The sequence below is a fragment of the Engystomops pustulosus genome, chromosome 7, assembly GCF_040894005.1.
Source record: "Engystomops pustulosus chromosome 7, aEngPut4.maternal, whole genome shotgun sequence".
NCBI lineage: Eukaryota > Metazoa > Chordata > Amphibia > Anura > Leptodactylidae > Engystomops > Engystomops pustulosus.
Window position 1 is genome coordinate 13,030,179 of NC_092417.1, and position 27,615 is coordinate 13,057,793.

Here is a 27,615-nt window from a genome sequence, read left to right on the forward strand (position 1 = left end):
ATATTGCATCCAGGCCGTGCCCCCATACGTCTTGTAGGCATCCCAAATTGTGTCCAAATACCCAAATAGCCCCGAGCAGCACTCCGGATTCTTTTCCCCAATCACGCTCCCCATAATCGCGAAAGCATGCAGCCAATTCCCAAAATTGCGTGGAATTAACCGATACCTTCTGCGTTCCTCATCCTCCTCTTTTCTATGCTCCTTCCCTTTTTCCCACTTTTCAATGCTAAACCGGTTCAGTGGCAACAACGTGAAAATATCTAAGTTCTCACGCTTCCATATTTTTTCCTTTACCTCCTGCTTTAGATGACCCCCCAGCGGTCCATTAAAACAAATATATAAACGACCCTTTGCCCCATCCGATACAGGTAGGGACTTTGACGCCCCCTCTTTCTCAGTCTGCACGCTAACAAACCTCCGCCAGGACACTCCCTCTACGCCCCCACCGGGCTACCCAACTGTGACCCCAGTGACGACTCCACCGATGTCAACAACCTTCTAAAACCTTGAAACAAGTCCCCCACTGCATCCAAATATATATTGCTAGTGTTGACCTGCCCCGTAGGAACCAATGCCCTGTCCCAACTACCTCCTTGTTCTGCGTGTGTTATATGTGTCGTTTGTGCTGTAGAACCCCCACCTGGTTGTAGCAAGCTGCCGCTACGCGGCGCCAGCGCAGATCCAGCCTCCCACGCAGTCTGTCCAGACCCTGCCGCCGCTGCAGCTCCAGCCGCAGCATCTCTTCCAGCTCCATCTCCTGGCGTAGCCACTCCCACGGCCCGCCGCAGAACGCCCATCACTGCTCCATCCGAGCCACCTCTCTCCTGCAAAGGAAAAAACACAGACGAAACACCCAGATACATATCAACATTCCCCCCAGGGGGCGCAGCAGATGCCACCTGTAAACCCCTGTCGCTGCTGGGCATTCCAGAATACTGATGGAGCCCCCCAGCGGCCCTAAGCCCGCCCTCACTAAACCCCTGTGGCTGCACCACCACATTTACACTCCCAGGGGTGACCGCTGATCCTAGTGTCCCCCCTGCTGACCCAGCCCCCAGTGAGGCCGCTGGCCTGACCTCACGCTGCTCCGTGGATTGCGCCCGAGGTGCCCCCGCCTCCCCTGAGGGAGCCCGCTGCCTTGCCGCCTGCCCGTCAAAATCCTGAGCAGCCGCCCAACCTGGCTGCCCGGCATCTGACCGGCAATCACCCAGCTCTCCCCTGGGAAGGCCGGCCTCGATCGCTTGCCTCCCCGCTGAAGCACCCGCAGCCTCCCCCTGCCGCCTGGCTGCCGCCTGCTGCCTGTCACTACTCACCGCCGGCCTGGTGGTAGCGCTGCCCGGGCTCCTCCGGTCCGGACTCCCCTCTTCCTCGTCACTTCCGGTCGCCGCGCCGAGGCCACACCTCCTCTTCCGGTTCCCTTCGCGCCTCTTCTCCGGACCTCCCAGCGCCATCTTCGCGGCCCCACGAGCCGCCGCCATCTTGGACACGCCGCTCCGGACTGCCATCCCAGCTCGCCTGCTGTCCCTGGACACCGCTGACGCCGACCTGGCTCTCTTCTTCTGCGCTGAGACCCCGCTGTGACGACCTCCAGGAACTCCGGTAAGGCTCCTCCTCGGCAAAACCGGGCTCAACCGCACCGGCGGCCTCCTAGCCCGCACCGGCCTTTCCCCCGGGCTCTGCTCACCATCGCCTGCTCCCCAGGCCGCCATCTGGTCTTCGATCCATTCAGGGCCCCGCGCCTCTGCTTCCTCCCGCATCCTCGCAAGAAAGGCCTCTAACGCCGCCATTCCCACCTCCAACGCTCCAACGCTCCTAGCAAAACCTGACAAAAGAAAAAACACCCGCCTCGCTTCCACACCCACCGCCGACAAAATTTTTTCTGGCCAGAATGAGGCTTACCGTACCTGCCAGCCCTTATAAGCTCTACTAACTCCTCCCCCCATTTTAAACCCCCTATCACCTCACACTGCATTTTCCTCCCCCCAATAAACTCAAACCCAAGTTTATAGACCCTTCCAAGTCCAGCCAGTCATGCCCGCTCTCCGCCCACTTGCATCAGGCTCCGCTCTCACAGACAGATCTCCTCAACCCTAACACAAGGGATCACACATCATGAGGAGAATTCAAGCATGTTGTGTATAACCCTCACCCGCAACATCCAAAAAGAACAAACTGAATCAATAGACTTAGAGGAAACCTGTAAGCAGGAGTTGTTATTTCCATCTGATGACAGGTTCCAATAACCTTTATATTACCGATTCCAATTTTGTTTTTCAGGCCCCAGTAAATTCTAAAAGTAAAACTGTCTCCCTGCTAGTTAAGACGTTAAGATAATCTGAAGGATTATAAAGAAGTTAAAGGACTTCTACCACCTAGAGCAGTGGTGGCGAACCTATGGCACGGGTGCCAGAGGTGGCACTCGGAGCCATTTCTGTGGGCACTCAGACCACTCAGGACAGAGTTCACCAAATAGGACCAAATCCACCAAGCCCCAGGCAACTTAAGAGATGCTGCTCTCAGCGCTATTTTAAAGCAATACTTCATTGGCTGTTAGGAACTGCGGGAAAAGTGAGAAGGTGTTGACAGAACTGCAATATCTTTGTAGTTCATCCTGCTGGTCCAACCATTTTTCCTCTACAGAGAGAGACCCTGGAGAGAAGCTGGAGAGAGAGTCTGAATTTGCCCTCCTTCTTTCAACTGTATTGGTGGCCTCAGGGGGCCGATACAATTGAAAGATGTGGAAGAACAGACAGCAATAAGTTACTGCTAAAAATGCCATGTTGGCACTTCACGGGAAAATAAGTGCATTTTGGTTGTAGTTTGGGCACTCTGTCTCCAAAAGGTTCGTCATCACTGACCTAGAGGAAGGACTGAGCCTGAGGGGCTCCATAAGCGTTACTGAGCCCCTCAGGCTCATCTGCATACAATCTTTCATCCAGGTGGTAGATGTCCTTTAAAGGATTTAAGAACTGACCCAAACCAGATTTCTTTTGATAATTAAATGTCTTTGTTCAACCTGTCACCATTGAAAAATGCCCTCTGTGATGACAGGTTCCCTTTAATCCACAACATCACAGTGTCCAGTGTCCAATTAAATCCTTTTCAGCTCTCCTCATTAAGGGGTTAAACAGACTGATCTGTCCCTATAAGTGAGACACATCTTTTTTTATTTTAAATCACAAGAAAATGAACGTATCTTACAAAATAAATCCAAATTTATTGGATTACTATAAGTATGTAAGGTGACCCTTCCATCAGAATTTAGGCCACTGACAGCAACAAACTTTTTATTTAACACAACTGAAAAAATAATAATGTATAAATATATATTTTTTAATAACAAAAAGCTAAATGAAACCTTCGAAACTCAAATGTCTTGTAACTCCAAGTGATAATTGGATTTTACAAAATGTTGGATTGTCATAAGAACCAGGAGTAACAATAAATCTTCATTACAGACGCCTGTGATAACTGTTACAGCTGATTATTAGCCTAAGGTTAAAGTACGGTGAGTTATCGACATCCGTTTGCAACTAGGAGTCGTCTGTAAGTCGGGTGTTCTTAAGTAGGGGACCGTCTGCAAAACCGGCAGAAAACTCCCCCAAAGGAAACACAATCCCCATCTATGTCTGGTTGCAGGATATGAATATGATCAATATTAGATCATTGTCTACATCTCTTTATGTGGTCCATGCTCAGAGCAATTTCCTCAGGAATAATGAACTTCTATTGTACAGGCGGTCCCCTACTTATGGACACCCAACTTACAGACAACCCCTAGTTACAGACGGACCCCTCTGCCCCCTGTGACCTCTGGTGAAGGTCTCTGGATGTTACTATAGTCCCAGACTGCAATGATCAGCTGTAAGGTGTCTGTAATGAAGCTTTATTGATAATCCTTGGTCCCATTACAGCAAAATATTTTAAAACACCAATTGTCACTGGGAAAAAAAATTTTTTGTCTGGATCTACAATTATAGAATATACAGTTCCGACTTACAGACAAATTCAACTTAAGAATAAACTTATTGAACCTATCTTGTATGTAACCCGGAGCCTGTCTGTAGTTACATGGAGGATACACCAGGCCTGGAGATACTATATACACAGCGGCTCCTCTGTAGTTACATGGAGGATACACCAGGCCTGGAGATACTATATACACAGCGGCTCCTCTGTAGTTACATGGAGGATACACCAGGCCTGGAGATACTATATACACAGCGGCTCCTCTGTAGTTACATGGAGGATACACCAGGCCTGGAGATACTATATACACAGCGGCTCCTCTGTAGTTACATGGAGGATACACCGGGCCTGGAGATACTATATACACAGCGGCTCCTCTGTAGTTACATGGAGGATACACCAGGCCTGGAGATACTATATACACAGCGGCTCCTCTGTAGTTACATGGAGGATACACCGGGCCTGGAGATACTATATACACAGCGGCTCCTCTGTAGTTACATGGAGGATACACCGGGCCTGGAGATACTATATACACAGCGGCTCCTCTGTAGTTACATGGAGGATACACCAGGCCTGGAGATACTATATACACAGCGGCTCCTCTGTAGTTACATGGAGGATACACCAGGCCTGGAGATACTATATACACAGCGGCTCCTCTGTAGTTACATGGAGGATACACCGGGCCTGGAGATACTATATACACAGCGGCTCCTCTGTAGTTACATGGAGGATACGCCGGGCCTGGAGATACTATATACACAGCGGCTCCTCTGTAGTTACATGGAGGATACACCAGGCCTGGAGATACTATATACACAGCGGCTCCTCTGTAGTTACATGGAGGATACACCAGGCCTGGAGATACTATATACACAGCGGCTCCTCTGTAGTTACATGGAGGATACACCAGGCCTGGAGATACTATATACACAGCGGCTCCTCTGTAGTTACATGGAGGATACACCAGGCCTGGAGATACTATATACACAGCGGCTCCTCTGTAGTTACATGGAGGATACACCAGGCCTGGAGATACTATATACACAGCGGCTCCTCTGTAGTTACATGGAGGATACACCGGGCCTGGAGATACTATATACACAGCGGCTCCTCTGTAGTTACATGGAGGATACACCAGGCCTGGAGATACTATATACACAGCGGCTCCTCTGTAGTTACATGGAGGATACACCAGGCCTGGAGATACTATATACACAGCGGCTCCTCTGTAGTTACATGGAGGATACACCAGGCCTGGAGATACTATATACACAGCGGCTCCTCTGTAGTTACATGGAGGATACACCGGGCCTGGAGATACTATATACACAGCGGCTCCTCTGTAGTTACATGGAGGATACACCGGGCCTGGAGATACTATATACACAGCGGCTCCTCTGTAGTTACATGGAGGATACACCAGGCCTGGAGATACTATATACACAGCGGCTCCTCTGTAGTTACATGGGGGATACACCGGGCCTGGAGATACTATATACACAGCGGCTCCTCTGTAGTTACATGGAGGATACACCAGGCCTGGAGATACTATATACACAGCGGCTCCTCTGTAGTTACATGGAGGATACACCAGGCCTGGAGATACTATATACACAGCGGCTCCTCTGTAGTTACATGTGGGATACACCAGGCCTGGAGATACTATATACACAGCAGCTCCTCTGTAGTTACATGGGGGATACACCGGGCCTGGAGATACTATATACACAGCGGCTCCTCTGTAGTTACATGGGGGATACACCAGGCCTGGAGATACTATATACACAGCAGCTCCTCTGTAGTTACATGGAGGATACACCGGGCCTGGAGATACTATATACACAGCGGCTCCTCTGTAGTTACATGGAGGATACACCAGGCCTGGAGATACTATATACACAGCAGCTCCTCTGTAGTTACATGGAGGATACACCGGGCCTGGAGATACTATATACACAGCGGCTCCTCTGTAGTTACATGGAGGATACACCGGGCCTGGAGATACTATATACACAGCGGCTCCTCTGTAGTTACATGGAGGATACACCGGGCCTGGAGATATTATATACACAGCGGCTCCTCTGTAGTTACATGGAGGATACACCGGGCCTGGAGATACTATATACACAGCGGCTCCTCTGTAGTTACATGGAGGATACACCGGGCCTGGAGATACTATATACACAGCGGCTCCTCTGTAGTTACATGGAGGATACACCGGGCCTGGAGATACTATATACACAGCGGCTCCTCTGTAGTTACATGGAGGATACACCGGGCCTGGAGATACTATATACACAGCAGCCCCTGTCACGTATTATACCATGTGATGTCACATACTCCAGTATATATTTATATATATTATAGTATATTTACCCCGCATTAGAAGTTAGGCTTACAGGACTGTAATTGCCTTGCATAGACCTGGAGCCTTTTTGTATATTGGCACCACATTCGCCTTGTGCCAGCCACTTGGCACCGCACCAGACATTAGGGGATCCCTGACAGCGGCACAACAATAACAGGACTGGGTTCTTTAAGAACTGTGGGGTGTAACCCGTTTGGCCCAGGAGCCTTGTGCACATTTACTCAATTATGTCCTTTTTTGGGGGGTGATATGTTTTGTTATCTTTGGCCACACTTGCCTGTTACTGTTGGGGTACAGGTAGTGCACCCCCTTATACAGATCTGATTCCCATAAGATCACAATCTCTATAGGGCTGTGTACCTGACAGAAGGTGCACCAGGATTTAGTGTAGTGCAGACCCCCTACAGACAGAAATGTACCCAAACACCTCCCCAGACCCCCGGAGCTATAAGATGGTATGTGGTGGTCTGGTAAAGGGGCGACCCTCCAATATGGACCTTCAGGGGGAGACACTGGATGTGATGCAGCTGTAACTTATGGACGCCATGACAGTGGAGCAAACCTGAGCCTCGGGGAGATCTCCTAATGTGGTGTAAAGGACTGGTAGACTCCTTCATGTGGTTTATCATTTATTTAGTATATATGGTGTAGACCTTGTCTTTGTCCTGTACACATGGCGCCAGTCATGTCTTCCTCCATAGTGTCTGGTTTACCACAGCGCAGGAGGAATCCGAGGAACCTGCAGGAGACAAGACCAGGGGACACTGTGACTGGAGAGACCCTCTACCATCATCAGGGTTAGGAGTAACGAGGATTTCCCTAACACCTCCACATCGGCAGTGAGTGGGGGGTCCCGACTCTCCAGGGACAGGATCTCCCTGCAAATCCGAGGTGTTTCCTGTTCCTAGAGAGACATCGATCGCTGCACCCACAGTCCCCGAGGAAGGAGAAGGAGGTTATTGTGTAGTCTTACCCCAGATCCCAGGGTCTCAGCATCTGGAGGGCGGGTACAGGGGAGATGTTCTCCTTCTATGTCCTGAGCTGTTACTCCCTCCATATAGGACATGCATGGCCAGGGGAGGACACCGGATGGAGAGGCTTGGATTGGAGCGTCTCTTCTCTCCTCTTTGGGGTCTCCTCGGAGTTGTAGGGCTGCTTTCTGGGGTTTATAGAGTGAATGGACTTTTGGAAAAGGGAGATGGGAGAATCTTTGTATAAGAAGGCGCTGGGCTCAAAATGGATCCAGAGTCTGTTCTGATCAGTTTAGTATCTAATAGGTCCACTATCTGGGGTCCATATGGTATGGACTTTGTTAAAGGGACATGGAAATAGAGGTTCCAGGGGTCGGAGGAAAGAAGACCAAAGTTTTCTAGATGAATGAGAACTTAGTGGGTCTATCTTATCAGTTTAATATCTAATATGTCCGCTCTCTGGGGTCCATATAGTAAATGGACTTTTGGAAAAAGGACATGGAAAAAGAGGTGAAGCCTTCTTCCAGGAAATGTGTAGTAGACACTTTGGGCTCAAAATGGATCCAGGGTCTGTTCTGATCAGTTTAATATCTAATATGTCCACTATCTGGGGAACATCGATTAAATGGACTTTTGGAGAAGAGACATGGACATAGAGGTGAAGCCTCCTCACAGGAAATGTGTAATATACAAGGAGTCTCTGTCGTCTTTCTATAAGAAGGCATTGGGCTCAAAATGGATCAAGGGTCTGTTCTGATCAGTTTAATATCTAATGTGTCCACTATCCGGGGTCCATATAGTAAATGGACTTTTGGAGAAGAGACATGGACATAGAGGTTCTAGGGGTCGGAGGAAAGAAGACCAAAGTTTTCTTGATTAATGAGAACTTAGTGGGTCTATCTGATCAGTTTAATATCTAATATGTCCGCTCTCTGGGGACCATATAGTTTGGGCTTTTGGAAAAGGGAGATGGGAGAATCATTGTATAAGGAGGCGCTGGGCCCAAAATGGATCCAGAGTCTGTTCTGATCAGTTTAATATCTAATAGGTCCACTATCTGGGGTCCATATAGTTTGGGCTTTGGTAAAGGGAGATGGGAGAATCATTGTATAAGGAGGCGCTGGGCTCACTGGATCCCGGGTCTGTTCTGATCAGTTTAATATCTAATATGTCCGCTCTCTGGGGTCCATATAGTTTGGGCTTTGGTAAAGGGACATGGACATAGAGGTTCCAGGGGTTCGGAGGAAAGAAGAGCGGAGTTCTCTTGATTAATGAGATTAGTGGGCCTAGTGTTTGAGGGAAGGAAGGATCCAGAGAAGAGACAGAATCCTATAAAAGAAAATATCAGCTTTGTGAAGAAGAATCAGGTTTGTGGAACAAGATATCCGGGGCAGAGGCCACCAGGAATATCTATGGAGGCTTCTTTACCATTTGTAGATGCAGGTCTGAGGAAATCGTGAGACATCTCAAAGTTCTTCTACTCTGAGGAGTCCGGTCTACAGCAACGCAGGAGACATGGGAGGAACCTGCAGGAGACAAGGACAGGGGGAGATTGTGAGTCCTGATGTGGGGACCCTCTACCATCATCTCTAGTCGTGGGCATAGGGTAGGTGGCGCCTCTCCAGGGACAAGACACAACATGGAATGAATAATCGGGACTCCCCTATAGATCTGTGGTGTTTCATGTTCCTAGAGAGGCTCCAGGAAGGAGCAGGATGACATCACACAGCCTTACCCTGGACCTTAGCGCTGTCTGGGCGGAGGAGCAGCACCTGGAGAGCCGTTACATGGAATATGTTCTCCTTCATGGACCTTCCTAATGGAGCACAGCGGATGGAGAGGCTTGGATCGCAGCTTCTCTTCTCTCCTCTTTGGTGGACGTGGATGAGGTAGGTCATCGATCAGTGGAAAGGCGCCAACCCCGCAGAGATGTGGGGCTTCCTGATGCCCCTGCCCAGGGACAAGACGGTTCTGGGCTCAAAATGGATCCAGTCTGTTCAGTTTAATTTTCTGATACGTCCGCCATCAAGAAATGAACAGGAAGATGGAGCTTTCCGCAGTCCTTCTATTCTGAAGTGTCAGCTCTGCAGCAACACAGGAGGAACCTCATGAACCTGCAGGAGACAAGACCAGCGGAGATCGTGTTCAGTCCTGATGTGAAGACCCTCCACCATCATCTCTACTCGGTGTCATGGGGGAGGAGTCAAGCACTTTACAAAGTTGTGTATTTACCTTGAGGGTTTCTTCTCCCCTTTGCTGCTTCTGCTGCTGAAAGATGAAGATATTTATTAGTCATGTGACAAATATTATGGGGATCCCGGGACCCAGGAAATCTACCCCCCCCCCCCTCCCGCTCAGAAAGAGCATTGAAACACAATAGGGAGCTGATATATATATATACACTCACCGGCCACTTTATTAGGTACACCTGTCCAACTGCTTGTTAACACTTAATTTCTAATCAGCCAATCACATGGCGGCAACATGGCATTTAGGCATGTAGACATGGTCAAGACAATCTCCTGCAGTTCAAACCGAGCATCAGTATGGGGAAGAAAGGTGATTTGAGTGCCTTTGAACGTGGCATGGTTGTTGGTGCCAGAAGGGCTGGTCTGAGTATTTCAGAAACTGCTGATCTACTGGGATTTTCACGCACAACCATCTCTAGGGTTTACAGAGAATGGTCCGAAAAAGAAAAAACATCCAGTGAGCGGCAGTTCTGTGGGCGGAAATGCCTTGTTGATGCCAGAGGTCAGAGGAGAATGGGCAGACTGGTTCGAGCTGATAGAAAGGCAACAGTGACTCAAATCGCCACCCGTTACAACCAAGGTAGGCAGAAGAGCATCTCTGAACGCACAGTACGTCAAACTTTGAGGCAGATGCGCTACAGCAGCAGAAGACCACACCGGGTGCCACTCCTTTCAGCTAAGAACAGGAAACTGAGGCTACAATTTGCACAAGCTCATCGAAATTGGACAGTAGAAGATTGGAAAAACGTTGCCTGGTCTGATGAGTCTCGATTTCTGCTGCAACATTTGGATGGTAGGGTCAGAATTTGGCGTCAACAACATGAAAGCATGGATCCATCCTGCCTTGTATCAACGGTTCAGGCTGGTGGTGGTGGTGTCATGGTGTGGGGAATATTTTCTTGGCACTCTTTGGGCCCCTTGGTACCAATTGAGCATCGTTGCAACGCCACAGAATATTGTTGCTGACCATGTCCATCCCTTTATGACCACAATGTACCCAACATCTTATGACTACTTTCAGCAGGATAATGCGCCATGTCATAAAGCTGGAATCATCTCAGACTGGTTTCTTGAACAAGACAATGAGTTCACCAGGGCCGGATTAAAGGAGGGGCTCATGGGGCTCGAGCCCCGGGGCCCCCACCACTTTCACTTTTTAAAGGGGCCCCCACCAGTTGGCAGGCTACATACTACAGGGGGCTGGCAGGCTACAGACTATACAGGGCTGGCAGTCTACATACTACAGGGGGCTGGCAGGCTATATACTTCCAAAAGCATTGTTGGAAGGGCCCCCACCAGATTGCGCCCAGGGGCCCCCACCACCCTTAATCCAGCCCTGGAGTTCACTGTACTCAAATGGCCTCCACAGTCACCAGATCTCAATCCAATAGAGCATCTTTGGGATGTGGTGGAACGGGAGATTCGCATCATGGATGTGCAGCCGACAAATCTGCGGCAACTGTGTGATGCCATCATGTCAATATGGACCAAAATCTCTGAGGAGCTTCCAGCACCTTGTTGTATCTATGCCACGAAGAATTGAGGCAGTTCTGAAGGCAAAAGGGGGTCCAACCCGTTACTAGCATGGTGTACCTAATAAAGTGGCCGGTGAGTGTATATATATATATATACAGAAAGCGCCCCCTAGAGGAAGAAGGTAAAGTGTCAATCACCTCTTCCTGCCGCTGCCGGGGCTCAGGCACTTGGGCCTCCACCACTTGCGTCTTGGCCTAAAGGATAAAATAATAGATAAATCTCCATGAGTGGTGGAGTCACCCAGGATCAGTCCAGAAGAGGGAGGGTGAACCTTATATACCCCTCATGTCCCCAATATACCCCTTATATACCCCTCATGTCCCCAATATACCCCTTATATACCCCTCATGTCCTCCATATACCCCTTATATACCCCTCATGTCCCCAATATACCCCTTATATACCCCTCATGTCCTCCATATACCCCTTATATACCCCTCATGTCCTCCATATACCCCTTATACCCCTCATGTCCCCAATATACCCCTTATATACCCCTCATGTCCCCCGTATACCCCTTATATACCCCTCATGTCCTCCGTATACCCCTTATATACCCCTCATGTCCTCCATATACCCGTTATATACCCCTCATGTCCCCCATATACCCCTTATATACCCCTCATGTCCCCCATATACCCCTTATATACCCCTCATGTCCCCAATATACCCCTTATATACCCCTCATGTCCTCCATATACCCCTTATATACCCCTTATGTCCCCAATATACCCCTTATATACCCCTCATGTCCTCCATATACCCCTCATGTCCTCCATATACCCCTTATACCCCTCATGTCCCCAATATACCCCTTATATACCCCTCATGTCCCCCGTATACCCCTTATATACCCCTCATGTCCTCCGTATACCCCTTATATACCCCTCATGTCCTCCATATACCCGTTATATACCCCTCATGTCCCCCATATACCCCTTATATACCCCTCATGTCCCCCATATACCCCTTATATACCCCTCATGTCCTCCATATACCCCTTATATACCCCTCATGTCCTCCATATACCCCTTATATACCCCTCATGTCCCTCATATACCCCTTATATACCCCTCATGTCCTCCATATACCCCTTATATGCCCCTCATGTCCCCCATATACCCCTTATATACCCCTCATGTCCCTCATATACCCCCTCATGTCCTCAATATACCCCTTATATACCCCTCTTGTCCTCCATATACCCCTCAAGTCCTCCATATACCCCTTATATACCCATGAGAACCAAGAACATTGAAGAATGAGGGGAGGTTCTGATTATCATTGTAGCTTCCCTTTAACAGGAAGAATCTCGGAACATGATCCCCAATGATAATCCTGAAGTCCTGTCCGCACCTCCTTACTCCTCCTGCAGTCCTAGCGCTGAACACCTCTGGTGCTCCCCAGGACTGCAGGAGGAGCCCTTGTGTACCGTCTGGTGAACTCTGGGTAAGGGACTGGGTGCCCGCAGAGAGGACTCCCATAGTTTTGCCACCACTGGTCCAGAATATTCTATACATTAAAGTTCTGGGTCATGTTCCGTGGACACAGAGTGGAAGAGCTCAACACAGAAAAGTATGTGACCCCCTTGTGGAGTCCAGTAATGTCATAACAGTCCTATATACTTACTGGAGAGACTCCTCACTGGCCCAGGCCACCTTCACCTCTCGTCTGTGATAGAAAACACAGAGATCAATGTATGAGCTATAGATAACTATGTAACGTCTCCTATTACCTGGACATTATATCTGGACCCTGCACTCACCTTCCCAGACCCTCTCTGTCCTCCTCCAGATGTTCCTCTATCAACAATTCCTCCTCTTCCTCCTCCACCTTCTCCAGCTTCAGATGTATCTCCTCTACATCCACCACCTTCTCCTCTTCCAGATGTATCTCCTCTACCTCCTCCTCTTCCAGATGTATCTCCTCTACCTCCTCCTCTTCCAGATGTATCTCCTCTACCTCCTCCTCCTGCTCCAGATGTATCTCCTCTACCTCCTCCTCCTGCTCCAGATGTATCTCCTCTACCTCCTCCTCCACCTTCTCCTGCTCCCGATGTATCTCCTCCACCTTCACCACTAGCAGATCGTCCTCCTCTGTCTCCTCCTCTGATTCATGATGTTCCATCTCATCTTCCTCACTGTATGACATGGGACATCAATGATTTATGAATAAGTCGGATAATATGGAGACTGGGGAATCATGAGTTATATTCTCTCCGGGAGAAGCAGATGGACCTTAATAATCCACTGAGGCTCTGTCACCCAGGGGCCTACTGAGCTCTGTCACCCAGGGGCCTACTGAGGCTCTGTCACCCAGGGGCCTACTGAGGCTCTGTCACCCAGGGGCCTAATGAGGCTCTGTCACCCAGGGGCCTACTGAGGCTCTGTCACCCAGGGGCCTACTGAGGCTTTGTCACCCAGGGGCCTACTGAGGCTTTGTCACCCAGGGGCCTACTGAGGCTTTGTCACCCAGGGGCCTACTGAGGCTCTGTCACCCAGGGGCCTACTGAGGCTCTGTCACCCAGGGGCCTACTGAGGCTCTGTCACCCAGGGGCCTACTGAGGCTCTGTCACCCAGGGGCCTACTGAGGCTCTGTCACCCAGGGGCCTACTGAGGCTCTGTCACCCAGGGGCCTACTGAGGCTCTGTCACCCAGGGGCCTAATGAGGCTCAGTCACCCAGGGGCCTACTGAGGCTCTGTCACCCAGGGGCCTACTGAGGCTTTGTCACCCAGGGGCCTACTGAGGCTTTGTCACCCAGGGGCCTACTGAGGCTCTGTCACCCAGGGGCCTACTGAGGCTCTGTCACCCAGGGGCCCACTGAGGCTCTGTCACCCAGGGGCCCACTGAGGCTCTGTCACCCAGGGGACCACTGAGGCTCTGTCATCCAGGGACCTACTGAGGCTCTGTTACCCAGGGGCCTACTGAGGCTCTGTCACCCAGGGGCCTACTGAGGCTCTGCCACCCAGGGGCCTACTGAGGCTCTGTCACCCAGGGGCCTACTGAGGCTCTGTCACCCAGGTGCCTACTGAGGCTCTGTCACCCGGGGGCCTACTGAGGCTCTGTCACCCAGGGGCCTACTGAGGCTCTGTCACCCAGGGACCTACTGAGGCTCTGTCACCCAGGGACCTACTGAGGCTCTGTCACCCAGGGACCTACTGAGGCTCTGTCACCCAGGGGCCCACTGAAACCTGGAGTCACCCAGGGGCCTACTGAGGCTCTGTCACCCAGGGGCCCACTGAAACCTGGTGTCACCCAGGGGCCTACTGAGGCTCTGTCACCCAGGGGCCTACTGAAACCTGGAGTCACCCAGGGGCCTACTGAGGCTCTGTCACCCAGGGGCCTACTGAAACCTGGAGTCACCCTGTATGTACTTACATGTAACCAGGCAAACAAATCGCTGTTTCTTTTGCAATTCTCTTCCTAAAATAGAAAAGACATCGCTGGTTACTGCAACTGCCCGACACATGTCCCCATATACCCCTCATGTCCCCCATATACCCCTCATGTCCCCATCTACCCCTCATGTCCCCTGTGTACCCCTCATGTCTCCCATCTACCCCTCATGTCTCCAGTATACCCCTCATGTCTCCATATACCCCTCATGTCTCCATCTACCCCTCATGTCCCCATATACCCCTCATGTCTCCATATACCCCTCATGTCCCCATATACCCCTCATGTCCCCTGTGTACCCCTCATGTCCCCCATCTACCCCTCATGTCCCCATATACCCCTCATGTCTCCATATACCCCTCATGTCTCCATCTACCCCTCATGTCCCCATATACCCCTCATGTCCCCATATACCCCTCATGTCCCCTGTGTAGCCCTCATGTCTCCACATACCCCTCATGTCTCCACATACCCCTCATGTCTCCATATACCCCTCATGTCTCCCATCTACCCCTCATGTCTCCCATCTACCCCTCATGTCTCCCATCTACCCCTCATATCTCCCATCTACCCCTTATGTCTCCAGTATACCCCTCATGTCTCCATCTACCCCTCATGTCCCCCATCTACCCCTCGTGTCTCCCGTATACCCCTCATGTCCCCCGTGTACCCCTCATGTCTCCAGTATACCCCTCATGTCCCCATCTACCCCTCGTGTCTCCCATCTACCCCTCATGTCTCCAGTATACCCCTCATGTCCTAATATACCCCTCATGTCTCCATATACCCCTCATGTCGCCAGTATACCCCTCGTGTCCCCCCATCTACCCCTCATGTCCCCATCTACCCCTCATGTCCCCATCTACCCCTCGTGTCCCCCATCTACCCCTCGTGTCCTCCATCTACCCCTCGTGTCCTCCATCTACCCCTCATGTCTCCCATCTACCCCTCGTGTCTCCCATCTACCCTTCATGTCTCCATCTACCCCTCATGTCTCCCATATACCCCTCATGTCTTCATCTACCCCTCATGTCTCCCATATATCCCTCATGTCTTCATCTACCCCTCGTGTCTCCCGTATACCCCTCGTGTCCCCCGTATACCCCTCGTGTACAGAATATGGTATAATTACCTTTTATTGGGGTCGGAGCCATAGACTTTCCACCACCTGTTGGGGAATATGAGGAGATACATGACATATACCGGTCAGGAGACATCACTACACATTCCCAGACGACCAATCACATCACTGATATACACTATGGATCGTGTCTCGTAGGATTGGGAAGATTTGGATCACAAAGGTTTGGGGTCAGTTTATTTGTCTCCTGAAGTCACCAGTGCAGTGACTCTACTTACATCATCCTCCGGCCCTGCTCCTTCTCTGTCATCTGTTCTTGGATTGTCACCTCCTCCCACCATCTCCTCTTCACCTCCATCTTCCTCTGCTTGGTCTTCTCCTCCATCTTCACCTCCTTGGTCTTCTCCTCCTCCCATGCCCTCTTCACCTCCAGCTTCTTGATGTTCCTCACTATCTCCTCCTCACAGATATCTATCACCTCCAGCTTCTTGATGTTCCTCACTATCTCCTCCTCACAGATATCTATCACCTCCAGCTCCTCCTCCATCACCTCAAAGTCGTCCATCCTAGAAGTAATAAGACGGTGAGTGTCCAGGACATGTTCTATGGTCTCTACAGATGGAGACATGATGGACATCAGACATTAGTAACGTCTCATAGACCAGAACCAACATCAACCGGCACCAAGAACCCAAGACCTGAAGCTGCATCTTCATACAACGTCTTCTCCATGATACATGTCCCACCTATAACCGGACCCCTACTACACCCAATCTACAGCTCCCGAGGAGGACCTCTAGAGCACCCAAGACCCTCAATATCTTCTCCATGATACATGTCCCCCCTATAACCGGCCCCTACTACACCCAATCTACAGCCCCCAGCCCCTGTACTACACCCAATCTACAGCCCCCAGCCCCTGTACTACACCCAATCTACAGCCTCCAGCCCCTGTACTACCCCCCAATCTACAGCCCCCAGCCCCTGTACCAACCCCAATCTACAGCCCCCAGCCCCTGTACTACACCCAATCTACAGCCTCCAGCCCCTGTACTACCCCCCAATCTACAGCCCCCAGCCCCTGTACCACCCCCAATCTACAGCCCCCAGCCCCTGTACTACACCCAATCTACAGCCGCCAGCCCCTGTACTACCCCAATCTACAGCCCCAGCCCCTGTACTACCCCCAATCTACAGCCCCCAGCCCCTGCACTACCCCCAATCTACAACCTCAGCCCCTGTACTACACCCAATCTACAGCCCCCAGCCCCTGTACTACCCCAATCTACAGCCCCAGCCCCTGTACTACCCCCAATCTACAGCCCCCAGCCCCTCTACTACCCCCAGTCTACAGCCCCAGTCCCTGTATTACACCTGTACTACCCCCAATATACAGCCCCAGGCCCTGTACTACACCCAATATACAGCCCCAGCCCCTGTACTACCCCCAATCTACAGCCCCCAGCCCCTGTACTACACCTGTGCTACCTCCAATCTACAGCCCCCAGCCCCTGTACTACACCTGTACTACCCCCAATCTACAGCCCCCAGCCCCTGTACTACCCCCAATCTACAGCCCCCAGCCCCTGTACTACACCTGTACCACCCCCAATATACAGCCCCCAGCCCCTGTACTACCCCCAATATACATCCCCAGCCGCTGTACTACACCTGTACCACCCCCAATCTACAGCCCCCAGCCCCTGTACTACACATGTACTACCCCCAATCTACAGCCCCCAGCCCCTGTACTACACCTGTACTACCGCCAATCTACAGCCCCAGCCCCTGTACTACACCCAATCTACAGCCCCCGAGGAGGACCTCTAGAGCACCCAAGACCCTCAATTTCTTCTCCATGATACATGTCCCACCTATAACCAGACCCCTACTACACCCAATATACAGCCCCTGTACCACCCCCAGTCTACAGCCCCCAGCCCCTGTACTACACCCAATCTACAGCCCCCAGCCCCTTTACCACCCCCAGTCTACAGCCCCAGCCCCTGTACCAACCCCAGTCTACAGCCCCCAGCCCCTGTACGACACCCAATCTACAGCCCCCAGCCCCTCTACTACACCTGTACTACCCCCAATCTACAGCCCCCAGCCCCTGTACTACACCCAATCTACAGCCCCAGCCCTTCTACTACCCCCAATCTACAGCCTCCAGCCCCTGTACCACCCCTAGTCTACAGCCCCCAGCCCCTGTACTACACCTGTACTACCCCCCAATCTACAGCCCCCAGCCCTGGTACTACACCCAATATACAGCCCCCAGCCCCTGTACTATCGCTGTACTACCCCCCAATCTACAGCTCCCAGCCCCTGTGCTACCCCCAATCTACAGCCCCCAGCCCCTGTACTACACCTGTACTACCCCCAATCTACAGCCCCCAGCCCCTGTACTATCCCCAGTCTACAGCCCCTAGCCCCTGTGCTACCCCCAATCTACAGCCCCCAGCCCCTGTAATACACCTGTACTACCCCCAATCTAGAGCTCCCAGCCCCTGTAATACACCTGTACTACCCCCAATCTACAGCTCCCAGCCCCTGTACTACACCTGTACTACCCCCCAATCTACAGCTCCCAGCCCCTGTGCTACCCCCAATCTACAGCTCCCAGCCCCTGTACTACACCTGTACTACCCCCCAATCTACAGCTCCCAGCCCCTGTACTACCCCCAATCTACAGCCCCCAGCCCCTGTACTACACCTGTACTACCCCCAATATACAGCCCCCAGCCCCTGTACTACCCCTAATCTACAGCCCCCAGCCCCTGTACTACCCCCAATCTACAGCCCACAGCCCCTGTACTACCCCCCATCTACAGACCCCAGCTCCTGTACTACCACCCTTCTACAGACCCCAGCCCCTTTACTACACCTGTACTACCCCCAGTCTACAGACCCCAGCCCCTGTACTACACCCAATCTACTGCCCCCAGCCCCTGTACTACACCTCTACTACCCCCAATCTACAGCCCCCAGCCCCTGTACTACCCCCAATCTACAGCCCCCAGCCCCTGTACTACCCCCAATCTACAGCCCCCAGCCCCTGTACTACACCTGTACCACCCCCAATATACAGCCCCCAGCCCCTGTACTACCCCCAATATACATCCCCAGCCGCTGTACTACACCTGTACCACCCCCAATCTACAGCCCCCAGCTCCTGTACTACACCTGTACTACCCCCAATCTACAGCCCCCAGCCCCTGTACTACACCTGTACTACCGCCAATCTACAGCCCCAGCCCCTGTACTACACCCAATCTACAGCCCCCGAGGAGGACCTCTAGAGCACCCAAGACCCTCAATTTCTTCTCCATGATACATGTCCCACCTATAACCAGACCCTACTACACCCAATCTACAGCCCCTGTACCACCCCCAGTCTACAGCCCCCAGCCCCTGTACTACACCCAATCTACAGCCCCCAGCCCCTTTACCACCCCCAGTCTACAGCCCCAGCCCCTGTACCAACCCCAGTCTACAGCCCCCAGCCCCTGTACTACACCTGTACTACACCCAATCTACAGCCCCCAGCCCCTCTACTACACCTGTACTACCCCCAATCTACAGCCCCCAGCCCCTGTACTACACCCAATCTACAGCCCCAGCCCCTCTACTACCCCCAATCTACAGCCTCCAGCCCCTGTACCACCCCTAGTCTACAGCCCCCAGCCCCTGTACTACACCTGTACTACCCCCCAATCTACAGCCCCCAGCCCTGGTACTACACCCAATATACAGCCCCCAGCCCCTGTACTATCGCTGTACTACCCCCCAATCTACAGCTCCCAGCCCCTGTGCTACCCCCAATCTACAGCCCCCAGCCCCTGTACTACACCTGTACTACCCCCAATCTACAGCCCCCAGCCCCTGTACTATCCCCAGTCTACAGCCCCTAGCCCCTGTGCTACCCCCAATCTACAGCCCCCAGCCCCTGTAATACACCTGTACTACCCCCAATCTACAGCTCCCAGCCCCTGTAATACACCTGTACTACCCCCAATCTACAGCTCCCAGCCCCTGTACTACACCTGTACTACCCCCCAATCTACAGCTCCCAGCCCCTGTGCTACCCCCAATCTACAGCTCCAAGCCCCTGTACTACACCTGTACTACCCCCCAATCTACAGCTCCCAGCCCCTGTACTACCCCCAATCTACAGCCCCCAGCCCCTGTACTACCCCCAGTCTACAGCCCCCAGCCCCTCTACTACCCCCAATCTACAGCCCCCAGCCCCTGTAGTACACCTGTACTACTGCCAATCTACAGCCCCCAGCCCCTGTACTACACCTCTACTACCCCCAATCTACAGCCCCCAGCCCCTGTACCACCCCCAGTCTACAGCCCCCAGCCCCTGTACTACTCCCCAATCTACAGCTCCCAGCCCCTGTGCTACCCCCAATCTGCAGCCCCCAGCCCCTGTAATACACCTGTACTACCCCCCAATCTATAGCTCCCAGCTCCTGTGCTACCCCCAATCTACAGCTCCCAGGCCCTGTACTACCCCACTCTACAGCCCCCAGCCCCTGAACTACACCTGTACTACCGCCAATCTACAGCCCCCAGCCCCTGTACTACTCCCAATCTACAGCCCCCAGCCCCTGTACTACCCCCAATCTACAGCCCCCAGCCCCTCTACTACCCCCAATCTACAGCCCCCAGCCCATGTACTACACCTCTGCTACCCCCAATCTACAGCCCCCAGCCCCTGTACTACCCCCAATCTACAGCCCCCAGCCCCTGTACTACACCCAATCTACAGCCCCCAGCCCCTGTACTACACCTGTACTACCCCCAATATACAGCCCCCAGCCCCTGTACTATCCCCAATCTACAGCCCCCAGCCCCTGTACTACCCCCAATCTACAGCCCACAGCCCCTGTACTACCCCACATCTACAGACCCCAGCTCCTGTACTACCACCCTTCTACAGACCCCAGCCCCTTTACTACACCTGTACTACCCCCAGTCTACAGACCCCAGCCCCTGTACTACACCCAATCTACTGCCCCCAGCCCCTGTACTACACCTCTACTACCCCCAATCTACAGCCCCCAGCCCCTGTACTACCCCCAATCTACAGCCCCCAGCCCCTGTACTACCCCCCAGCTACTGCCCCCAGCCCCTGTACTACACCTCTACTACCCCCAATCTACAGCCCCCAGCCCCTGTACTACCCCCAATCTACAGCCCCCAGCCCCTGTACTACCCCCCAGCTACAGCCCCCAGCCCAGGTACTACAACCAATCTACAGCGCCCCGCCCCTGTACTACCCCCAATCTACAGCCCCCAGCCCCTGTACTACACCTGTACTACCCCCAATCTACAGCCCCCAGCCCCTGTACTACACCCAATGAACAGCCCCCAGCCCCTGTACTACACCTCTACTACCCCCAATCTACAGCCCCCAGCCCCTGTACTACCCCCAATCTACAGCCCCCAGCCCCTGTACTACCCCCCAGCTACAGCCCCCAGCCCAGGTACTACAACCAATCTACAGCGCCCCGCCCCTGTACTACCCCCAATCTACAGCCCCCAGCCCCTGTACTACACCTGTACTACCCCCAATCTACAGCCCCCAGCCCCTGTACTACACCCAATGTACAGCCCCCAGCCCCTGTACTATGCCAACCTACAGGCCCCAGCCCCTGTACTATGCCAATCTACAGCCCCCAGCCCCAGTTCTACCCCCAATCTACAGCCCCCAGCCCCTGTACTACCCCAATCTACAGCCCCCAGCCGCTGCACTACACCCAATCTACAGCCTTCAGCCCCTGTACTACCCCCAATCTACAGCCCCCAGCCCCTGTACTACACCTGTGCTACCCCCAATATACAGCCCCCAGCCCCTGTACTACACCTGTACTACTCCCAATATACAGCCCTCAGCCCCTGTACTACCCCCAATCTACAGCCCTCAGCCCTTGTACTACCCCCAATCTACAGCCCCTAGCCCCTGTACTACACCAGTTCTACCCCCAATCTTCAGCCCCCAGCCCCTGTACTACACCTGTACTACCCCCAATCTACAGCCCCCAGCCCCTGTACTACCCCGCATCTACAGCCCCCAGCCCCTGTACTACCCCCAATCTACAGCCCCCAGCCCCTGTACTACCCCTGTACTACCCCCAATCTACAGCCCCTAGCCCCTGTACTATCCCCAATCTACAGCCCCCAGCCCCTGTACTACACCTCTACTACCCCCAATCTACAGCCCCCAGCCCCTGTACCACCCCCAGTCTACAGCCCCCAGCCCCTGTACTACTCCCCAATCTACAGCTCCCAGCCCCTGTGCTACCCCCAATCTGCAGCCCCCAGCCCCTGTAATACACATGTACTACCCCCCAATCTATAGCTCCCAGCCCCTGTGCTACCCCCAATCTACAGCTCCCAGGCCCTGTACTACCCCACTCTACAGCCCCCAGCCCCTGAACTACACCTGTACTACCGCCAATCTACAGCCCCCAGCCCCTGTACTACTCCCAATCTACAGCCCCCAGCCCCTGTACTACCCCCAATCTACAGCCCCCAGCCCCTCTACTACCCCCAATCTACAGCCCCCAGCCCATGTACTACACCTCTGCTACCCCCAATCTACAGCCCCCAGCCCCTGTACTACCCCCAATCTACAGCCCCCAGCCCCTGTACTACACCCAATCTATAGCCCCCAGCCCCTGTACTACACCTGTACTACCCCCAATATACAGCCCCCAGCCCCTGTACTATCCCCAATCTACAGCCCCCAGCCCCTGTACTACCCCCAATCTACAGCCCACAGCCCCTGTACTACCCCCCATCTACAGACCCCAGCTCCTGTACTACCACCCTTCTACAGACCCCAGCCCCTTTACTACACCTGTACTACCCCCAGTCTACAGACCCCAGCCCCTGTACTACACCCAATCTACTGCCCCCAGCCCCTGTACTACACCTCTACTACCCCCAATCTACAGCCCCCAGCCCCTGTACTACCCCCAATCTACAGCCCCCAGCCCCTGTACTACCCCCCAGCTACAGCCCCCAGCCCAGGTACTACAACCAATCTACAGCGCCCCGCCCCTGTACTACCCCCAATCTACAGCCCCCAGCCCCTGTACTACACCTGTACTACCCCCAATCTACAGCCCCCAGCCCCTGTACTACACCCAATGAACAGCCCCAAGCCCCTGTACTACACCTCTACTACCCCCATTCTACAGCCCCCAGCCCCTGTACTACCCCCAATCTACAGCCCCCAGCCCCTGTACTACCCCCCAGCTACAGCCCCCAGCCCAGGTACTACAACCAATCTACAGCGCCCCGCCCCTGTACTACCCCCAATCTACAGCCCCCAGCCCCTGTACTACACCTGTACTACCCCCAATCTACAGCCCCCAGCCCCTGTACTACACCCACTGTACAGCCCCCAGCCCCTGTACTATGCCAACCTACAGGCCCCAGCCCCTGTACTATGCCAATCTACAGCCCCCAGCCCCAGTACTACCCCCAATCTACAGTCCCCAGCCCCTGTACTACCCCAATCTACAGCCCCCAGCCGCTGCACTACACCCAATCTACAGCCTTCAGCCCCTGTACTACCCCCAATCTACAGCCCCCAGCCCCTGTACTACACCTGTGCTACCCCCAATATACAGCCCCCAGCCCCTGTACTACACCTGTACTACTCCCAATATACAGCCCTCAGCCCCTGTACTACCCCCAATCTACAGCCCTCAGCCCTTGTACTACCCCCAATCTACAGCCCCTAGCCCCTGTACTACACCAGTTCTACCCCCAATCTTCAGCCCCCAGCCCCTGTACTACACCTGTACTACCCCCAATCTACAGCCCCCAGCCCCTGTACTACTCCGCATCTACAGCCCCCAGCCCCTGTACTACCCCCAATCTACAGCCCCCAGCCCCTGTACTACCCCTGTACTACCCCCAATCTACAGCCCCTAGCCCCTGTACTATCCCCAATCTACAGCCCCCAGCCCCTGTACTACCCCGCATCTACAGCCCCCAGCCCCTGTACTACCCCCAATCTACAGCCCCCAGCCCCTGTACTACCCCTGTACTACCCCCAATCTACAGCCCCTAGCCCCTGTACTACCCCCAATCTACAGCCCCTAGCCCCTGTACTACCCCCAATCTACAGCCCCTAGCCCCTGTACTACCCCCAATCTACAGCCCCTGTACTACCCCCCATCTACAGACCCCAGCCCCTGTACTACACCTCTACGACCCCCAATCTACAGACCCCAGCCCCTGTACTACCCCCAATCTACAGCCCCCAGCCCCTGTACTACACCTCTACTAACCCCCAATCTACAGCCCCCAGCCCTGGTACTACCCCCAAACTACAGCCCCCAGCCCCTGTACTACACCTGTACTACCCCCAATCTACTGCCCCCAGCCCCTGTACTACACCTGTACTACCCCCAATCTACTGCCCCCAGCCCCTGTACTACGCCAATCTACAGCCCCCGTGGAGGACCTCTAGAGCACCCAAGACCCTCAGTATGTACTCCATGGTATCAATTCCCCCAGGTAAATGGCCCCCAGATCTATGGACTCCATATAATGATGTCCCCATCTACACTATGACAACTCTGCCTGGACTCCATATAATGATGTCCCCATCTACACTATGACAACTCTGCCTGGACACCATATAATGATGTCCCCATCTACACTATGACAACTCTGCCTGGACTCCATATAATGATGTCCCCATCTACACTATGACAACTCTGCCTGGACACCATATAATGATGTCCCCATCTACACTATGACAACTCTGCCTGGACATCATATAATGATGTCCCCATCTACACTATGACAACTCTGCCTGGACATCATATAATGATGTCCCCATCTACACTATGACAACTCGGCCTGGACACCATATAATGATGTCCCATCTACACTATGACAGCTCTGCCTGGACACCATATAATGATGTCCCCCATCTACACTATGACAACTCTGCCTGGACACCATATAATGATGTCCCTCATCTACACTATGACAACTCTGCCTGGACACCATATAATGATGTCCCCATCTACACTATGACAACTCTGCCTGGACTCCATATAATGATGTCCCCATCTACACTATGACAACTCGGCCTGGACACCATATAATGATGTCCCTCATCTACACTATGACAACTCTGCCTGGACACCATATAATGATGTCCCCATCTACACTATGACAACTCTGCCTAGACTCCATATAATGATGTCCCTCATCTACACTATGACAACTCTGCCTGGACACCATATAATGATGTCCCCATCTACACTATGACAACTCTGCCTGGACTCCATATAATGATGTCCCCATCTACACTATGACAACTCGGCCTGGACACTATATAATGATGTCCCCCATCTACACTATGACAACTCTGCCTGGACACCATATAATGATGTCCCTCATCTACACTATAACAACTCTGCCTGGACACCATATAATGATGTCCCCATCTACACTATGACAACTCTGCCTGGACTCCATATAATGATGTCCCCATCTACACTATGACAACTCTGCCTGGACACCATATAATGATGTCCCCCATCTACACTATGACAACTCTGCCTGGACACTATATAATGATATCCCCATTTACACTATGACAACTCTGCCTGGACACCATATAATGATATCCCATCTACACTATGACAACTCTGCCTGGACACCATATAATGATGTCCCCATCTACACTATGACAACTCTGCCTGGACACCATATAATGATGTCCCCATCTACACTATGACAACTCTGCCTATACTCCATATAATGATGTCCCCATCCACACTATGACAACTCTGCCTGGACACCATATAATGATGTCCCCATTTACACTATGACAACTCTGCCTGGACACCATATAATGATGTACCCATCTACACTATGACAACTCTTCCTGGACACCATATAATGATGTCCCCATCTACACTATGACAACTCTGCCTGGACACCATATAATGATGTCCCCATTTACACTATGACAACTCTGCCTGGACACCATATAATGATGTCCCCATCTACACTATGACAACTCTGCCTGGACACCATATAATGATGTCCCATCTACACTATGACAACTCTGCCTGGACACTATATAATGATGTACCCATCTACACTATGACAACTCTGCCTGGACACCATATAATGATGTCCCCATTTACACTATGACAACTCTGCCTGGACACCATATAATGATGTCCCCATCTACACTATGACAACTCTGCCTGGACTCCATATAATGATGTCCCATCTACACTATGACAACTCTGCCTGGACTCCATATAATGATGTCCCATCTACACTATGACAACTCTGCCTGGACTCCATATAATGATGTCCCATCTACACTATGACAACTCTGCCTGGACTCCATATAATGATGTCCCCATCTACACTATGACAACTCTGCCTGGACACCATATAATGATGTCCCCATCTACACTATGACAACTCTGCCTGGACACCATATAATGATGTCCCATCTACACTATGACAACTCTGCCTGGACACCATATAATGATGTCCCCCATCTACACTATGACAACTCGGCCTGGACACCATATAATGATGTCCCCCATCTACACTATGACAACTCTGCCTGGACTCCGTATAATGATGTCCCCATCTACACTATGACAACTCTGCCTGGACACCATATAATGATGTCCCCATATACACTATGACAACTCTTCCTGGACACCATATAATGATGTCCCCATCTACACTATGACAACTCTGCCTGGACACCATATAATGATGTCCCCCATCTACACTATGACAACTCTGCCTGGACACCATATAATGATGTCCCCATATACACTATGACAACTCTTCCTGGACACCATATAATGATGTCCCCATATACACTATGACAACCCTGCCTGGACACCATATAATGATGTCCCCATATACACTATGACAACCCTGCCTGGACACCATATAATGATGTCCCCATATACACTATGACAACCCTGCCTGGACACCATATAATGATGTCCCCATATACACTATGACAACTCTTCCTGGACACCATATAATGATGTCCCCATATACACTATGACAACCCTGCCTGGACACCATATAATGATGTCCCCATATACACTATGACAACCCTGCCTGGACACCATATAATGATGTCCCCATATACACTATGACAACCCTGCCTGGACACCATATAATGATGTCCCCATATACACTATACACTCATGGGCCCCATATATTTCTAATAACTTTGGACAATGAGAGGGATGTGGGGACCTGAATTTCCAATAGTGAAGATGGGGTCTTTACTATTCCGGTTCCATCATCCCTCTCTATAGATATTAGAAATATACGGGGGCCTGGAGTAGATCAGAAGGGATTTACCAGATATACACTGCTGGCAGCCACCACTAGGGGGCACTCACTATATATGGATAAATACAACTACTCTAATACACAATAGCTGCTGTATACACTGAGCTCCCCCTAGTGGTGGCTGCAGGAAGACATTGTACATATACAGGAAGGATGGACTTACCGCAAAATCACACAAAATCTCCAATCACCAACTCTGTAACAGAGGAGAAGTAAAGAAGTGGCCATTACTGAAGAGCAGGAGAGATTATAGAAGAGAATGAAGGAGCTGAGGACACAGCGGACTTACCTCAAACGCCTACAGAAACCCTCAGAGGTGTATCAGTTCTACAGCTCCTTATATACCCAAGTGATGTCATAATATGGGGGAGGAGCCAGCAGCACAACATTCCATGACATCACAAGGAGAAAGGCAAGGCAGCCAATCAAACAGCAGGATGTTGCGATGTGGGGGGAGGAGCCAGCAGCACAACCTATTTTCAATAAACTTTATTTATTTTGTATTTGTTATGGACATAATAATCCCGACTGCTGCAATATTGGGAATAATAACAGAAGGGAGGATTCTGGGAACTTTATATAGACGGGAGAAGGAAGAGGATTGTCATATGGATTATATCCTTCCTTTTATTATTTTTTACATTTTTC

At 52.0% G+C, this 27,615-nt stretch overlaps 1 protein-coding gene and 1 long non-coding RNA gene across 4 annotated transcripts; both read right to left on the bottom strand.

Moving 5' to 3' along the window:
• Nucleotides 1-6,959: 6,959 nt before the first annotated feature.
• On the bottom strand, nt 6,960-8,381 carry LOC140069296 (uncharacterized). The gene is made up of 2 exons (XR_011848771.1): nt 7,317-8,381; nt 6,960-7,082 (listed from the first exon to the last, which is right to left on the bottom strand). It is a non-coding gene; the product is annotated as an uncharacterized lncRNA (long non-coding RNA).
• Nucleotides 8,382-8,399: 18 nt separating this feature from the next.
• On the bottom strand, nt 8,400-27,410 carry LOC140069295 (uncharacterized). 3 transcript variants are annotated; one of them, XM_072114824.1, is made up of 11 exons: nt 27,131-27,234; nt 15,855-16,142; nt 15,628-15,663; nt 14,478-14,522; nt 13,095-13,239; nt 12,865-13,061; nt 12,729-12,770; nt 11,237-11,293; nt 9,547-9,582; nt 9,050-9,428; nt 8,400-8,840 (listed from the first exon to the last, which is right to left on the bottom strand). In XM_072114824.1, the coding sequence occupies exons 1-10, from the start codon at nt 27,193-27,195 to the stop codon at nt 9,380-9,382; spliced, it is 960 nt and encodes a 319-aa protein (XP_071970925.1). In that variant the 5' UTR covers nt 27,196-27,234; the 3' UTR covers nt 8,400-8,840; nt 9,050-9,379. The 3 variants fall into 3 exon arrangements, with proteins under 3 accessions (XP_071970925.1, XP_071970924.1, XP_071970927.1); XM_072114826.1 differs by adding an exon at nt 27,257-27,410 and having other exon boundaries at nt 8,401-8,840; nt 12,865-13,239; nt 27,131-27,163; XM_072114823.1 differs by having other exon boundaries at nt 12,865-13,239.
• Between the last annotated feature and the right edge of the window lie 205 nt (nt 27,411-27,615).

Excerpts from the sequence above, each read along its gene's own strand:
- LOC140069295 (XM_072114823.1), bottom strand. The coding sequence starts at position 27,195 with ATGGCCACTTCTTTACTTCTCCTCTGTTACAGAGTTGGTGATTGGAGA. Across the intron at positions 14,523-15,627 it reads GGCTCCGACCCCAATAAAAG|GAAGAGAATTGCAAAAGAAA; the intron begins GTAATTATACCA and ends TTTCTATTTTAG. Across the intron at positions 9,583-11,236 it reads CCCGGCAGCGGCAGGAAGAG|CAGCAGAAGCAGCAAAGGGG; the intron begins GTGATTGACACT and ends TTCATCTTTCAG.